Source organism: Magnolia sinica, chromosome 8 (assembly GCF_029962835.1).
Source record: "Magnolia sinica isolate HGM2019 chromosome 8, MsV1, whole genome shotgun sequence".
Lineage (NCBI taxonomy): Eukaryota > Viridiplantae > Streptophyta > Magnoliopsida > Magnoliales > Magnoliaceae > Magnolia > Magnolia sinica.
In genome coordinates, this window is record NC_080580.1 from 76,012,174 (window position 1) to 76,029,720 (window position 17,547).

A 17,547-nucleotide genomic window follows, 5' to 3' on the forward strand; every position below is an offset into this window, starting at 1 on the left:
ACGATAATCATAGCTCGTAGCAAAAGCGCTGCCTATTTGCAATGATTTACAATATGATTACAAATATTCTAACCTTTTATAAAGAAATTAAATTTGTCGCAAAAAGTTTCAGTTGGTATTGGTCGCAACAAGTTAACCTAGTTGTCGCTAATACAAAATATTTGTAGCGACTTTATTGTCGTTGCAAAAAATAATATTTTGCGATGACACTTAATTTGTTGCATAAAGTAGACTTTCTGTGGGAAAATTTGGTGGAAAAAGTTTTTACGACGATAATTACAGCTCGTTGCAAAAACGTTGACTATTTACGATAATTTACAATGTTGTAGCAAATACTCTAACCTTTCGTAATGAAACTATATTTGTTGTAAAAAGTTTTGATTGGTATTTGTCGCAAAAAGGTATCAGTTAGTATTTTGTGACTACAGTCAATTCATTGCATAAAGTGGACCTTAGCGATGACAATTGAAACGCGCTGTGAAAAGCCTTTCTCACCATGTAATTTGCCATTAAAAAATTAGTGGGAGAAGCTTTTGTGATGACTATTGTATTTCATCACAAAAATGTTGAGTATTGGCAATGATTTACAATGTTGTTATTAATACTCCACCTTTTTACAATGAAACTACATTCATTACCAAATGTCTAATTTGGTTTTTTTTTTTGCAATGAGTTTAATTACTCGTCGTAAAAATACCTGTGGAAAAAAATTTTAATTATGTATTTTCGCAACGAGCTTAACCAGTCATCGCTAAAGCCACTATTTGCGACAACTTTTGTGTTGTCGTAAATTTTTTTTTTCAACAACACTTAATTCTTCACAAAGAGTGGCTATTAGTGACGATTGGTTAAGCTTGTTGCGAAACGTCATTGCCGACATACAATTTCCTGTGAAAATTCATGCGGCGAGTTTTTGTGACAAGTTTTGCAACGACAATTGAAGCTCGTGCAAAAAATTTGATTATTAGCAGCGATTTAAAATGCCATTGTAAATAGTCGTTGTTTTGCAACGACTTGGAATGTCGTTATAAAATTTTGACTTTTTGCGATGAAATTAAACTTGTTGCTAAAAAAATTGTTACAAAAAGACTAATTTGTTGTAGTGAGTGAAAAGACAAAATACTTGGGTTGATACAAAACTTTTGTTACCATACTAATGTTTCAACAGTGGTCATTGAATTTCTAATATTTCCTCTCATTTGGCCCACTTGAGCTTTGGATCTACTTCATTTTTTGTATCATGGTCTGGAACGAGCTTGAAAAACATCTGAATGGGGTGGATTTCATACAAACATCACAATGGACCCCACCTAACATCCACTGCAAGTTCCTATGGAAGGATTTCACATAAAATCCCCATCCCCCCAAATTTGGGAGTGGATTACAAGAGACCTTGTGTCCGCCTACATGGGTGGGACCTTGACTGTGGGTCTCACAGTGATGTGTGTACCTTAAAACCACACCATCCAACCATTTTAAAAGTTCACTTTAATACATTATCCCAAAAATGAAGCTGACACAAATTTTAGGCCAACCACAACATAGGAAACAATCATGATTTAATCTTCACCATTAAAAACTTCATAGATTCAACTGAAATGTTTATTTGCTATCAACGTGTTGATAAGGTCACAAACAACTAGGTGAAGAGACCACACAAATATCATATTGATCCAAAGCTTTTGTAGCCCAAAAGAAGTTTTTAATGATTAATCACCACTGTTTTCTTGTACTATGGTTCATATGGGATTTGGAGCTACTTCATTTTTTTTAATCATGCCCTAAAATAAGCTTTCAATATGGATGGACGATGTGGATGTAGTCACATACATCATAGTGGGCCCCACGGTCAGAGGTCTCACCAACCTTGGTGGATCCGAGGTCTCACCTAATCTGCTCCCCCAAATTCGAGCAGGAATTGTGTGCTACCCCCACTAACCAGAAGCGGATTGGCTGGTGGGCCGCATGCCATTGATCTAGCTGGTGTGTTGACATCAGCAAGTTTTGTGGTCCCATCATGAGGTATGTGTTATATCCCAACCGTCCTTTCATTTGGAGAGCTCGTCCTAAGGCTTGAACCGAAAAATAAGACAGATCTGAATATCAAGTGGACCACACTACAAAAAGCCATGGGGGATTGAATGCCTACCATTGAAACCCTTTTAGGGGTCACAAAAGTTTAGGATCAATATGATATTTGTTTTTCCTCTTCATCCAGGATTGTGTGACCTTATGAACAAATCAGACGTAAAATAAACGCTATCGTGGGCCCTATGAATGTTTTAACGGTGAGAATAATTGTCCCATTGCTAGTTCTGGTATGGTCCACTTAAGTTTTGAATATAAATAGTTTTTGGTATGAAGCTCAAAAATGATCTCACAAAATGGATGAATGGTATGGATATAATAAATACATCATTTTGGGGCCCATGTAACTTTGATATCCTATGAACCGTTACTACAACTCGAGCTAGAGGAGTGGCAAGCCTTGTCTTTGTACCACACAGCATGGCGAACACGGTACACCAGCCAATCCACTTTCGAGAATCGAGCTGAGACGAACAGTCTATATACATTTTATCATCCACATCGTCCATTCATTTTTTTATATCATTTTAGAAAATAACACAAAAAACAAGGCAGGTTTATAGCTCAAGTGGGCCACACTACAAGAAACAATGGGAATTGGATTCTTACTATTGAAAACTTCATGAGATCACCGAAGGCTCTAATCAAGCTTATTTTTGTGTTTTCCCTTCATCCATGTCGCGTAACCTTATGAAGAGGTTAGATGGCAAATAAGCTTCATGGTGTAATTCAGGAAGGTTTTAACGACAGTCGTTCCATTCCTACTACTTTCTGTGGTGTGGTCGACTTGAACTTTTGATGTGCCTATTTTTTGGGATTATTCTCTAAAATAATATAGAAAAAATGATAGATGGTGTGAATCTAAAACATAAATGATGGTAGGCCTAGAGAACTAATTACACGTTAAAAGTTGGATTGTCTACTATGTATAGGAGAAAATCTCTCTCTCGCTTCTTTTTTTTTTTTGGTTTAAGTTTGCCAAGCATGGATTCACCGTAAAGCAAGACCTCCATAGATGAAAAAACTTGACATTAAATTAAGAAGCGCTTTCCACGTATGGCATTAACAAACAACATTAAACAAGAGTGCTTCCAAATTCCACATTAACTACAAAAATTGAAAGTTAACAAACAGGCCCTTGGACTCAAACTCCAACTCAAATACTCTAAAAATGTGACTAATCCTATTCTGTTTGATAGTTTTCTAAGCCCAATCATGTTTTTAATATTTAAAGTAAAAACAAAATTAAATGAAACTTTTGACCTGGAATCTCGCAAATCCGGGGTGGGTTGAAAAACTCGTACCATTTGCCAGATACGACTGATTTAATGTACCAACGGCTCAGATCGTTTCCGCCTTCGATCGGCCCTCCTCTGGTCCATCTTAATTTGCCATGAAAGTGTCTATGATCCACTCTACATCATAAGTGGACGGTCCTGATCTTTTGGCAAGGCCATATCGACCACAAGGCTCATGATGAACACGTGGGGATCTCCCTCATGTATCCCATGTCAGCACGTATGCGGCACTAGTGTTTTGGCGCATTGCGGATGCCTGACCACACATAAAAGTTCACTGAGCAAGAGCGTGTGTAATGCTGGCCAAGCCAACGTGGCCAATAGATGACAAATCGCATCCATCAATCATGTGGGTCCCACGGTTTAGATTCTTAGGCTCAGAATCAGTCCAGTAGACTTATCACGTGGCCCACAATTTCGAAACAAATTGACAGCCAAGGAAAACAAGATCACCATTCTTGGCCATCCATTTCCTTCAAGACCAGCTTGATTATGGCAAGGACATCTAAACAGAAGTAGGAACCTGATGGACGGCTTGGATCAATCACCCATAAGCCACATTGGCATATAAGGAGTCATGTAGATTGGCTGCCTGCAGTACATGCCAAATGCCGGTTTTGCACAACAAGTTGCTGATCTAGACCGTTCATCTGGTATCTCCCAGCGTAATTATATACATCTCTATATTAGAGATATCCATTATCCACATATCTGTCGTTATCCGACCTCTCATTTCTAAATCACCAACATGAACCGTGAATATCTCTAATCAGTGAGATGTTGTTTCCCATATAGCCCATATTCAATGGGCCTTTCCAGATGAATGGCCTCGATCACACCGTAACATTAAAATTAAAAAAATAAATAAATTTTAAAAAAAAAGAATTTTAAAAAGAAAAAGAAAAAAGAAAAAAGACCATTCTTGTGCTAAATGAAGAAAAAGAAGTTCGAGGAACTCAAGTGAACGTTGCATTCATGACATTCCCCTGATAAAACATGATGCTAATCCTACAAAACCTCTCTCTCATATATGTGGTACAACTGCACCACGGCTCACGATATCAACGTGCCTTTTGAGCTATACACGGGACGGTGAACACCGCAACCCCATATTCACCACCCCATGGTTAGCTGTTGTTGTATAACTAGCACAGAAACTGATCCATTAAAGAAATCCGGTGCAGCCATGATGTCCCCAAACACCCCAAGCTCTGGATTCTCAATCCAATCCACCAAACCATCAACAAGCGCTGTACCCATCCCAAATCTCCGGCCCACCACCATAAGATCGTAATCACTCCCCATTGAACGGATTGCATTAACAGTCTCTGCACCATTTCTAACAACTTCTTCCCCATATACCACATGATTATTACCCACACATCCGATCCTGAACTTAGCCACCACGTTTTCATCTCGTTGCCTGTCCACATCATCATGCCTATTATCATTCTCCTGGATAATCCGCATCACGTGAAGTTCTACATGCTGGTTTCCCGCCATCCGCAATGCATAAGATAACACGTCACGACAATCAGGACCGCCCAGAATTACTACCCCAATCCGAAACAAATGATTGCTAGACAATTTAGATAAGCCACTTTGGTTGCCACGATCAACGAGAATCCCAACCGAACAAGGAGCTTCTTCGAGTAATTTAGGATTGATATTCAAGAATGCGCGGTCCACCACATCTAATCCATCAATTGATCGTTGTTTTTGGAATGGAACGATAATAAGAGACACCCTCTTATTCAATGCAAGCAAGCATATGTCTTGGTACATGGAATTGTAAGGGGCGACGGCGGTTAAATGTCGAACCGAAACGCAGCCATTCATGGTTTGTTCAAAGTTTCGGAAGGCGCCCATAATATGGTTGGAATTGTTGATTGAGGAAGACCTGTTGAGTGTATTATGTTCTATGAGAATGGGGTTGGCGCGTCCGAGGAGCTCGACTAGTGTCATGGCATAAATACATATTGGGCTTTCTCTATTAGCATTGGATGCATCAAGAAGTTTGATTATAGATGGGACATTTTCTTGGGTACGTAGACATGTTAGTACGCATAATTCTACATTGGGTTTGCTATGTTCCATGGTTCTCCAATTGTAGGGCATGTATGGCCTTTCTTTTTTAGCCAACAGCCTCACAAGGGGGACTGAAATCGCTGTGATAAAGATCGTCGACATGATCATCGTTGTAAAATTTGCCAAGCCCATAATCTGCACATTACGACAACAATAAGTTAGTATTAATATTATTATTTATATTTAAGGGGAGGAGAGTTCCATATGTGAGATGTTTAGGATCAAACATGAGACGTGTAGGGCCGTTTAGATAGCACCAAATACGTTACTTAAAAATAAATTTTAAAAAAGAAAAGAAAAAGAAAAAAAAAAAAAACACTTACAGCAGAAGATAAGCAATGGATAAGTAACTTATTTGAGATAAGTTTGGTTTATGATCAATTATAAGTAGATTTTTTTATTTAAAGTTACTTAATCACTTTAGTTTAATAAGTAGAATTTAAGATTAGTTACTTAAGGTATAAGTAGCTTATCTTAAGTAACTTGGCTCTTTAGACCCTGATCCATAGCTCAAGTGGCAGACTGAGTGAAGATATCTCGTTTCAACACTGAGGCCTTGGTGTCGATTCCCTAGGGGGGGTCCCTAGGGGGGGTGGCTAACAGTGGAGTGTGTTCTAACAGTGGGTGTCTACTAAGAAGCTAACTGGCAATAAATAATAATAAAAAAATAAAAAATTGGTTGTTTGGATGGTAAGTTACTCAAGGCGGCAGCTTTGGTAGATCCTAATGGTGGGGCCTACCTTGATGGATGTGCCTTATATCCATTCCTTTCATCCATTTTGATAGCTAATTTTAGGGCATCATACAAAAAATGAGGTAGATCCAAATATTGGGTTGACCACACCATAGAAACAATGATGATTGAATACTCACCATTAAAAACATCTTGGGGATATTGGAATGTTTATTTGCCATCCAACCTGTTGATGAGGTCATAGAGACCAGGATGTAGGGACCATAAAAATATCAGCTTGATCCAAAACTTTTGTTGCCCACAAGAAGTTATTACTGGTCAATAACCACCGTTCCTATGTGTGGTCCACCTTAGATTCGGATCTGTTTCATTTTTGGGATTATGTTATAAAATGAGCTGTAAAAATGGATGGATGACGTGGTTGTAAGTCACAAACATCATATTCGGCCCTACATTCATGGATCCACCTGAGCTACGCCCCAAGTAGCTGATCTTAATTAGCTCCTACTTAATAAGCAGATAAGCATGTTTGCCAAGTATGTTTTCAAAAAAACACATGGTCAAAAAAGTTGAGTGATGCCCAGAGTGTGGGGCCAACTTAACATATGTGTTATATCAACTCAGTCCATTCATTTTATCAGCTCATTTTAGGGTATTGGCCCAGAAAAAAAACAGGTCCAACTCTAATTAGGTGGACTACATCACAGGAACCGTGATGATTGAATGCCCACCATTGAAAAACTTCCTTAGGCTCACAATAATGTTTATTTTCCATCCAACCTGTTGATAAGGTCATATTGACTAGGATGAAGGGAAAACACAAATATCAGCTTGATCCAAAACTTCCATGGCCCTAGGAAGTTTTCAATGGTGGCTGTTCAATCGCCATGTTTTCTTATGGTGTGGACCACCTGAGATTTGAATCTGCTTCATTTTTGTGCTCATGAAGATCTAGGAAAATGGATGGACAACATACATCAAGTTTAGGTCCACGGTCACAGCATGACTAACTTTGCTGATACCCGGGCCTAACATAATCTTCTCCCTCTCTCCCTGCGGTGGATGTGGGTTGCCGGGTGAGCCCAAATCCATGTACCTACGGCCCACCATGATGCTTCTTAAAAATCCACCTCGTCCATCCATTCTACCAGATCATGTTAGGAGGTGAGCCCAAAAATGAAGCAGATCCAAAGCTCAAGTAGGCCACATTGAAGGTAAAGTGGATATCGAAATCTTCCGGGGCCATGCTGATTATATGCCATCCAATTTGGCCATAAGGTCATTCCCATCCCATAAGATCATATGAAGAAACTGGTAGACAGGTGGATATTTCAAAAAATCAGTGTGAGCCTCATGACTATTTCAACAGTGGAGGTTCAATATCATTGTTTCAAGTAGTGTGGCCCATTTGACTGTTGGATCTGCCTCATATATGGGCTCATGTCTTAAAATCAGCTGAAGAAAATGGTGGACAATGTGGATTTCTCAAAAACATTATGTGGGACACTCCGGTTTTTTGAACTCCTCCCTTCTAAGAGTGAGGGTTCCATAATATAGTTTCAAGCTGTGTGGTCTACTTGAGTCTCGTATCTTCATTATATTTAGACCCACTAATTAAAATGAAATGAAAAAAACTGATGGATGGGGTGGATTTCTCAGAAACATCATGGTAGGCCAAACGTCATTGGGCATAGCTTCAACATGCACCAAATACCACTGTTGCAAGTCCTATGACCCCTATGACCCATTTGAGTATTGGATCTACCTCTTATTTGGGTCCACCCCTAAACTAAAATGAACTAAATGATGATAGGGTGGACTTTTTAAAAAGATCAGATGGTGGATTTCCCAATATGGCACATCCATTCCTCACACAAACATTCATCAAGTTGGAAGTTGGAGCCCATGCCCACTGCTCACAGTGATCATGGTTTAAGTTACTCATTGAAACTTGAAAAGCGAAAAAGAAAAAAAAAAAAAAAAAAGTTTAAAAAAATATAATTAATTTACTTTGTATAATAAGTTACTTAAGTTTAGGGCCCATTTGGATGCCACCAAAAAAGTTTTCTTTTTATAGTTACAGCAGTAGATAAGTAATTTATTTGAGATAAGTTTGGTTTATGATCAATTAAAAGTAGCTTTTTATTTAAAGTTATTCAATCACTTCATTTTAATAAGTAATTATCAACATAAGCTACTTAAGGCATATGTAGCTTAAGTAACTTACGATCCAAACGCTCCCTTACTAACCAAAATATTTTTTAAAAAAAAATTAAAAAATTAAAAAAAGTAGCTTATTAACTTAAATAAGTTTTAAAAACTACTTATTTGGTGGTATCCAAATGGGCCCTTAATGATCAGGTCTACATTTCATCCCTGGACCTGATTAATTCCCTCAATGGGTCAGGCTTTGAATATGTGTTGCATCCGTAGTAAAAGGATCCAAACCCAACTCAGGTCCTTTGATAAAACTTATTTTTAGCACTTAAGGCAGAGTACTATGCATTTATTATTGACCTTGAGATTTCCTAGGAGATAAAAGTATGTGTCATATGAGTTCTTAAAGATTCTAGGCTGATTATTAAGAAGCTCTCGATAGATCACGTGGTTCTCAGGTTAAACTTTTTCCCTATTACAAATAATTGAAATAGCTTATCAAATCATTTCGAGAAATCGACATCTAGTATGTATCTTGGTGCTATAACATCAAAGTAAATGCATTGGTGAATCTTGCTACAACATAAACATAGACTACATCATAAGCATGGACTACATGCACTTCTCTCAAAGCCAAGATTGACGAGTGATGATTCTTATCAACCTTTTGTACGGCTAGTAAAGTCCTCTCAACAAGAACAATTTCTTGCCTTGAGATAGAAATCAATGACTAATGACACCCTCTCATCGATTACATCTAATACAAGTGTCTCCTTAATGATCTTAGATAGATGACAGAGATTTAGTGACAAACTAATCACTTTGTTATTCATAATAATATTCTCTATTACGCTCTTATGATGATATTCTCCTAAACTGCTTAGACAAGTGGTAGTCCGGATATGCCCAACATGAAGAACATTTGGGAGAATGTAGTGGCCACTAGGTTGGCCCTAAGTTATATCACCATGTCAGATGCAAGGGATACTACTAGTCTACGATGATCATTGATGTCATGCACTTCGCGAAATATTGTCACTAATGCCAAATTCATATAAATGCCATCTACATTTTCTGGAAGGATCTACACCAAATTGTTACCTCTAATCATTCCTAGAGATGCCATCCACATTCCATTAACCCAATATTATAACATGGTTATTAGTACATAGTAGTTGATACTAATTACTTCTTAAAGTGGACCAAAGCCTTGCCTCTAAAGCATCTAACAGAAACATCACTAACTTCATTCGTCACAAGATCATCTACTGCTATGATGTTCCTCAAAAGATCATCACTGACAATGGTATACTGCTTAAGAATGTAGCCATTTAGAAGCTATGTGAGAAGCTAAAAATCATGCATCACTTCTCCATGCTCTATGTAATACTCCAAATATTTTGACACTAGTGTATGTACATGAGTAGTTACCCTCATGTACATCCCTATTTGAACCATGCAATTAAGAGAATAACACCTAAACTTGTACTAACGAACATACACTTAGACTCCTGCACACCTCATCAAAACATTTGAGACCCATTATATCATTGTATACTCAACTACTCATGTAACCATCGTTGAAAATGCATCATGAGGTTTAGACATCCAATCATCTACTTCACCATCAGACCACTTGATCACGATAAACCAACTTTGAAATTATCCTATCCGTTTGTAGACATGTCTATTCATAAATCTTACACATTCATCTCATCTAGTACTCATGTTTAAACCTATTTAATCGTTGAGATCATGTTCTAGCGCACACAATCTTATTACATGCTCATGGAGCCTCCATCTCAAAATGTACTTGATTATTACTAATATAAACCATTGAGATCTTTCCATATGGAACTATCTAGCTATCGAATTATTCGATTATGAACAAAACCATTCATCACGATGCCCTAAAAAGTTCCAAGGGCCGATGACCCTCCATCGTTATTCTCTATCATGTGGCCTGCTTAAGTTTTAGATCTACCTCACTTTGGAACCCATACCCCTACTTGACCTGAGAAAAGAATTAGATGGAGAAAATTTTGTTCGATTATTTTAGTGGACCATGCATAACTACCTCAGCTATCTGTATGTGTGTGTGTGTGTGTGTGTGTGTGTGTGTGTGTGTGTGTGTGTGTGTGTGTGTGTGTGTATATATATATATATATATATATATATATATATATATATATATATATATATATAAGCAACCGGCAATTACATCTTGGATGGATTTAAATAAAAATAAAAAATAAAAAAAAAAATAAAAATAAAAAACTAGTGCTAACCCAAAATCGAACTTGACTCCTACCTCTCGTCTCCTTCTTCTGTTTTGGTTCACAATAAAGAGCTCGCACCCACCATCATCTTAACTATTTTTCGAATCTAGACTTCTGAAAAACTCTCAACTGTAGTCATTGCTGCCTTAACCTTCTAGTGCGGCTCACCTTGTTTGCCAATCTTTCATGTTTTTGAAGCTCCACCGCTACCTACCCTGATGAAACTAATGAACGACATGGATCTCTCATTAGAAATCACGATGGACCCCACCTTGCTCTCCAGCTTCCGGAAGAACCTGCTAAAGCAGGATGTCTTCTTTTTTTCCTCGTTAGAGACAACACTGACGCATTGACGATTCTTGTGAAATCACTTTGGTCAATCCCAATCGTCCAATAATTTAGGTATCCTCACCATCTAATGGCTCACAATGCTCTAAGATGGTCTGTCATTGAAAAATAATCGAAAGCTTCCGTAAAACCTTGTTATTTCCCTTGTTACGATTTCTTGAGCGTACAACAGCCAAATCCTATAATCTCCAAACCCATCGGGAAAACTAATACGGACATTTGATTTGATGAGCCCACAAGCTCCGTGGGACCCATATGTACCATCCAATAGAAACAAATTAGAGGAACTTAGATCGGGAATGAATCTGGCATGATCACCTTCTCCATCGGCATTAAAGAACCCACCTCCATTCAAGTGGTTTAAAAAACTTGTCTTTCGATCCAAATTGACATGTGAGGCCCACCTGATCTCTATGTGATCAACGGTCATTGATCAAATCCTCAACAGTGTGCAACTCATGGAAACCATCATAATTGGCTTTACAAACCCATTGCATAAATACTTTTCACATACAAATGCTACCGCACGATAACTTGACTTTGGAACTCTTTTAAAAACCCTAACTCATGACTTGCATCACTTTAGAGATCTCTAGAAAGAACGTAGAGAGAAAGATCAAGATTTGAGAGAGATACCGATAGAGAAAAACCAAAATCGAGTCACTCACTATTCGGCCTTCAAGTACTGAAATGAGTCGGTGTTTGTTGTATTCGACACCAAGTGCACTGCAGCTCAGGTATTTCCCTACAACCCTTTTAATCTGTATTATTGCCTCCTCTCCTTATTTACCAACCGGGGTGACTCACTGAGTCGGCCTAATAGGTCAGCCCGCTGGTTGCTGATTTTTGCATAAGGAACCGATGATCTTAGCATCTGAATATAATAAATCATGATACATTATTACACTAATTTGAAACCACATCAGGGTTATGTAGAAATCATTGCAGAAGCGCACCTAGTGTGTTAGATTCAATTGAGCCAATTCGAGTTTGAATCTAGCCAAGCCGTAAAACTAACTCACATAGAATCCGGCTACACATCAGATCTCCTCACTTACATCAGGTAGGTGATCTTCCCAACTTGAGCATCCTACATGTATATCTTTCGTGAAGCTTAGATATCACGCCTTCTTACTTGATTTTGGTAAATGTGATGATTTTAATGTTGTTTAACGTAAGATGTTGTCTTTTCACTTGATGATGTGGTTCCATAATTTCAAATTTTATTAGTATGTGTTATCATCTCTTTATTTACTATTTGTAGATGTTGTAATACAATTATGTTTAGTTGTTGATTAAATTTTCATCCTCTGATGTATTGTTTATGGAACGAATGTGAGAGTAGGCATAATTTATTTTTGTATCGAACTTGTGAAAATACTATTTATTGAATATATTGATTTCTTACATTTGTTACAGTTGTATGTCATATCTTAATGTAATATTTGTTTGTGTACCTTATTTGTCAATCACATGAGTCCATGTGTCAGGGAGTTGATTGAGCCCTTAGAAGCTGAAGACCAAAGACGTAAGTGGATGCAGAGCATTAAGGAGTGAAGAACATGCAAATGAGGTGCCTTGGTAACCCTAAACCTTAGACCCAAAACGACGTTAGCCTTTAAATGATACTAACCTTAATAGATAAACATTGATTGATCACCACATAGCTTTAAAAGCTCAATTAGAATATGATAGGTAAAGTTAAAAGAGGTGCAAAGCTGCTATAAACATTTCAGCCCAAAATAATAAGTTTTTAGCAAAGCTCAATCCCATTGACAGACGGTTGATACTTTTTAGGCGAAGGCTTCGATCAATCAAACTCTCTTCAATCAAATGAAACTCTGGGCTCAATTGATCGGAGGAGGCAAAAAATGTTCAACAACAAATTCAATTAATATCTAGAGTTTCTCGATCCATCGAGGGAAGCTTTGATGCCGTTGAAGGGGAGTTTGATCAATCGAAGGCATTGCTTGAACGATTGAGAGATCTGCTTTCTCTCTCTCTCTCTCTATTTTTTTTTTTTTTTTGTTTACTGTTAAGCTCGGTTCCTTTATATAGGGCATTCTATTCTTGGATATTTTGATGATTTTTTGGTTTCATTAGAGCTTAGGTGTTTCTCAGTTCATATCCCTCATTCTAAGCCTTTAAATCCATGAGATCTAATTAAGTTAACTTCTTTGTGATTTATCACTTGAATGAGCATTCTAAGCTCCTCTTGAAAATGAACTTAATCTCCACCTTATTGTATAGATTAGACCAAACCTTATAGGTATAATCCTTATTTAAACTCTCTAGAACACCCGTCTAGGTGAATCCTCTAATATTACAACATTTTCATAAGTTGTAGGAGATTCAATCAACCTCTCATCACCTTAGTCACCTTTTGGAGCATCATATAAAAGGAAATTGATCGTAAGAGCCGAAACATCCGTGTCAACAATTGAGTGAGCATTTGAGGAGTGAATTCAAACACGTGAGAGTTTTAAAAAATCAACTCAAGTAAGTCACTACAAAGAGGCTCAATCCGATAAGTGTCGATTGTAGAGTCCATTCACACTTAGTCATTGTATAATAATGAGTGCAAAGTTTGTAACCCAAACTCATATAGGTTCTTGTGTAGGAATGTATTACCTCCGACATGAGAGTGTACGTGTTTAAGTCCTTATGTAGGCCACTTACATGGGTGTGTATGTGGGTAAGTCCTTGTGTAGGCCATTGACATTGGTGTATACATGGTAAGTCCTTATATAAGACAAAGATACTGGTGTGTACATGGTAAGTTCTTGTGTACGCTTTCGACAAGAGTGTATACTTGTAAAGGTTAGAGGTGAACCTAATTTAAAACCTTCGATAGTGAATACCAATACACTTAAGGAAAGTGTGTCCATTGCGAGTAGAGTAGAGAAACTAAATCACTATATGTGCTTGTGTTTATGATTAATTAAATACAGTTATATTCATACTTATATGATTAATTAGTTAAATCTTATGAATGCTTGAATTATATTGTATGCTATGTACTTAACTTGTAAGCACACGCAAGCAGACTATCTCTAATAGACTAGTTACCTAATTGGCGTGTCTTTTTTAGTTTATGTGATTTGACCCATTTTGACTTAGACGCCTTAATGTTAATTTTCCTTCGTGAAGCTTTCACGAACACTGTGGTAGACTTTATCTAATCCCACCACACAATTTCAATTTAGTGAATCGAAGCATGGGTGCTCTGCCTAGGGTCATTCCCGGAAGGATGAACTTATTATTATAGGTGATCTGCCCAAGGTCATTATCAAAATGATTAATACTTTAGTACGAGTGCTCTATAGGGTCATTCCTGAAAGGATCAAAATGTGTACTTTGTCTTAGGTGATTCCTTAAAAGATTAGTACACATGGGTGAAATTGCAGTCTAAATTCAATAATCATTGCTTTAAGAGCTAGAAAGTAAGACTAAGTCCTAAAGAGGGGGTGGTTGAATAGGATCTTTTTAAATTTTCAATTTAGATCATATTCAACCACCTACAATTACTCAAGCAAAATAATTAACAAGGATATGCATGTATTGACTCAAGACTAAAACAAAACTATAGTAAAACATCATGTGTGCATTTTTCAAACATGCTAGCTACAATAGATATAAACATCCACATTCATTCAGAAAAATGAAATAACTACAAATAAGAATCATTTAGGCCATTACACAATGATGTATAGTGGTTCAACTATGTGCTTACTTCACTTCCGACTGTCGTATTCAACCCATGAGTATACCAGATTTCCCTAACATGATGGTTTTATATCAGGTTAAGCTTAAACCTTTATAACCTGCACAAGGTCTAAAACCCACTTGTCCTACTCAATAACAAGTAGCATATTCTCCTACTGGAGGCCTATACAAGGTCTTATACAAGACTTGTTTTACCCAAGAACAAGCTACGTACTCTAGCTCCTGCCGGAGGCCTACACAAGGTCTTAGAGTGTAGTTTTGGATCACAAACTTTGAGTCCAGATCTACACAAGAAAGGGGTTCTTTAATGGACTCTTACACTAGACATACATAGTTGGATTAGTTATGTGAGTCTTCTTATAGGATATGTCTCTAATGGACAAGAATGTGTTCCACTTAGGATTGCATTCAATGCCCTTTATGAGAGAATATTTGCTAATAAATATTAAGGTTAGGGCCATTAATGAATGTTGAAGTTCATATTTCAATCCGAACTTTGAATGCTCAACAAATATATTTAATCACAAAGATTAAACAATGAATTCCATGATAGAAAAACTGTGGGATAAGGAAATGGATAAATAGAATCACAACTAGAGCTCTCAAGGACTTCTCTCAACCTTGCAATGAAACCCTAGCATGGGTTAAATAAAACAACTTGCAATGGTAAAAAATGGGCAGAATTTAGGACACTTCAATAGGATTGAACAAAGTCTCAATAGGATCGACCAACCTAAGATTAAAGTGAAAATGTTGCTGATCAATTCAATGTCCCAAATTGATAAGATCGAACAGGTCTTTGATCTCATTGAATATACCTTCAATCCTATCGAACCTGATTTTGATCTCATCAACCAGTTGATGTTTTATTGTAAAAGCTTACTGGATAGTTTGAATGTCAAAATTGATAAGATAAAAAAAGGTCTTCAATCCCATCGAACATGCCCTCGATCCCATCGACCATTTCAAGTTTTCTTGTAAAGGCTTGTAGGACATATTGACTATTCAAATCGATCATATTGACCGGTCTTTCAATCCCATTGAACATGCCCTCGATCCCATCGACCATTTTAGGTTTTCTTGTAAAGGCTTGTAAGACAGGTTGACTATTCAAATCGATCATATTGACTGATCTTTCAATCCCATCGAAGCTCATCAACATGCTAACGATAGGATTGAGTTCCTAACAACACAGCCAAATGAGATGATATTCTTTTGATTTTCAATGCTTGAATTTCTCCCAAGACCATAAGTCTTAATAATGGAATAGATATACTTTTGAGGTCTAGGCTAGCTAAAGGGTAAGGTTTTGGGTTTTTGAATAGATCAAGGTTACGGTTCAACTAAGGTGAAGTTATGTGATCTTGAATCTTTAAGCCGTTGAAAGTCAAGGGTCTTCGAGACTTTAAATCTTTAACATTTGGGGCTCATCGGACTCTAGACATAGTACTAACAAGCCAATTGACAAATTTGTGCACTTACAATGGGTGTTTTACCCTAATTTTTCCCTTAAAGATTATCACCAGTATTCTTCCATGGGTCATTCTCTAAAATAATCAGTACTGGTTCTCTACTGAGGGTCATCCCCTCAAACGATCATCATATGTGTTCTGCCTTGGGTCATCCCCTAAAAGGATCAACACATGGATTCTCTACCTTGGATTACTTCAAAAAGATCGAGAAGATCTGCTTTAGATTAAATTTGTTATTCTTGAATGCCGATATGATTATTTGAGGAGTTAGATCTAGTTCTTAGATTTTTTTTTTCTATTTGATATATTGAGCTTATGTTTGATACTAACGTGGAACTACCAACTTGAGATTGGAGTAATCTTATTAAGTTGTTCTAATCATATTCCTTAAATATTTCACGTACCAGACTAGAGTATTTTGAAGATACTTAGAGTTATTGTTGATCTTGATTTTACTTAGAAGTAGTTGATTTTTTTCTTCAATTTTAGGCTACTTTATTTTTCTTAAGGTTGATGTAAGGACAATGAATTTTTGGTATATATTTCTCTTTTCTTTCATATTTATTTATTTGGATCTAAATGTTGATGGAATGAAAATTGGTGTTAATGTTTTGTGGATAGAATGTGATTAACTATTAGAATATAATCTTAGTTGTTGGAATGGAAAATGGACTCTAAGACCTGACCCGAGTTCATGTGTGTGCATGTGTGTGTGTGTAAGTATGCATTTCATTTCTCTTGGTCCCGCAGTGCTACTGGTCGAATCCCGGTGACCGCAACCCTCGGATAGTTTTTGTGGTCATCCTTAAGTCTAGTCATGTAGACCCAACTCGTATCGAGCCGAAACCTATGCTATGTTGTTCGCATCGTCATTGTGGTTCCAATGATGCGTCTTGTGCATCCATCCTACGTGTAGATCATAAGTTTTGTGCATTTCATTTTCTAGCCCATGAAAATGGTCATGTGGCCCGCCTAGGGATGGTGTGCACTGGTTTTTAGGTTGGTCCCATCTCTTGGCACCAATTTCTAACACACACTACACACACACTACCTAAAACCCTATTCCTACACCACATATCTCTAAAACACCACCCAAAGACCTAAAAAGCCTACAAACCCTACAACATTGTTTCTAACTCCCTACTTCAATCATGACCTTTCTCTACCCAAGGCAAGAAAGAAATGATTGCTAGGCTTAAAACCTCCCTCCCTCCCTCTCTCTCTCTCTCTCTCTCTCTCTCTCTCTCTCTCTCTCTCTCTTCTCTCCCTCTCATTTCCTCCCTTTCTCATTCCCATTTCCTCCTTACCCATCCCACTCCAGCCCAAGGCAAGAAAGAACTGATTGTACGTGGCCGATCTTTTATTTTTCTTTGATGTTAACATTTTGATCATGTATG

At 37.4% G+C, this 17,547-nt stretch overlaps 1 protein-coding gene across 1 annotated transcript in view; it reads right to left on the reverse strand.

Annotated features, from left to right (window-relative positions):
• Window positions 1-4,499: 4,499 nt before the first annotated feature.
• Window positions 4,500-17,547, reverse strand: part of LOC131254318 (cation/H(+) antiporter 15-like) — a 36,204-nt gene continuing 23,156 nt past the window's right edge. Inside the window, exon 3 of the mRNA XM_058255309.1 lies at window positions 4,500-5,609. Coding sequence (XP_058111292.1) covers window positions 4,500-5,609 — 1,110 coding nt within the window. The remainder of the gene's footprint in view (window positions 5,610-17,547) is intronic.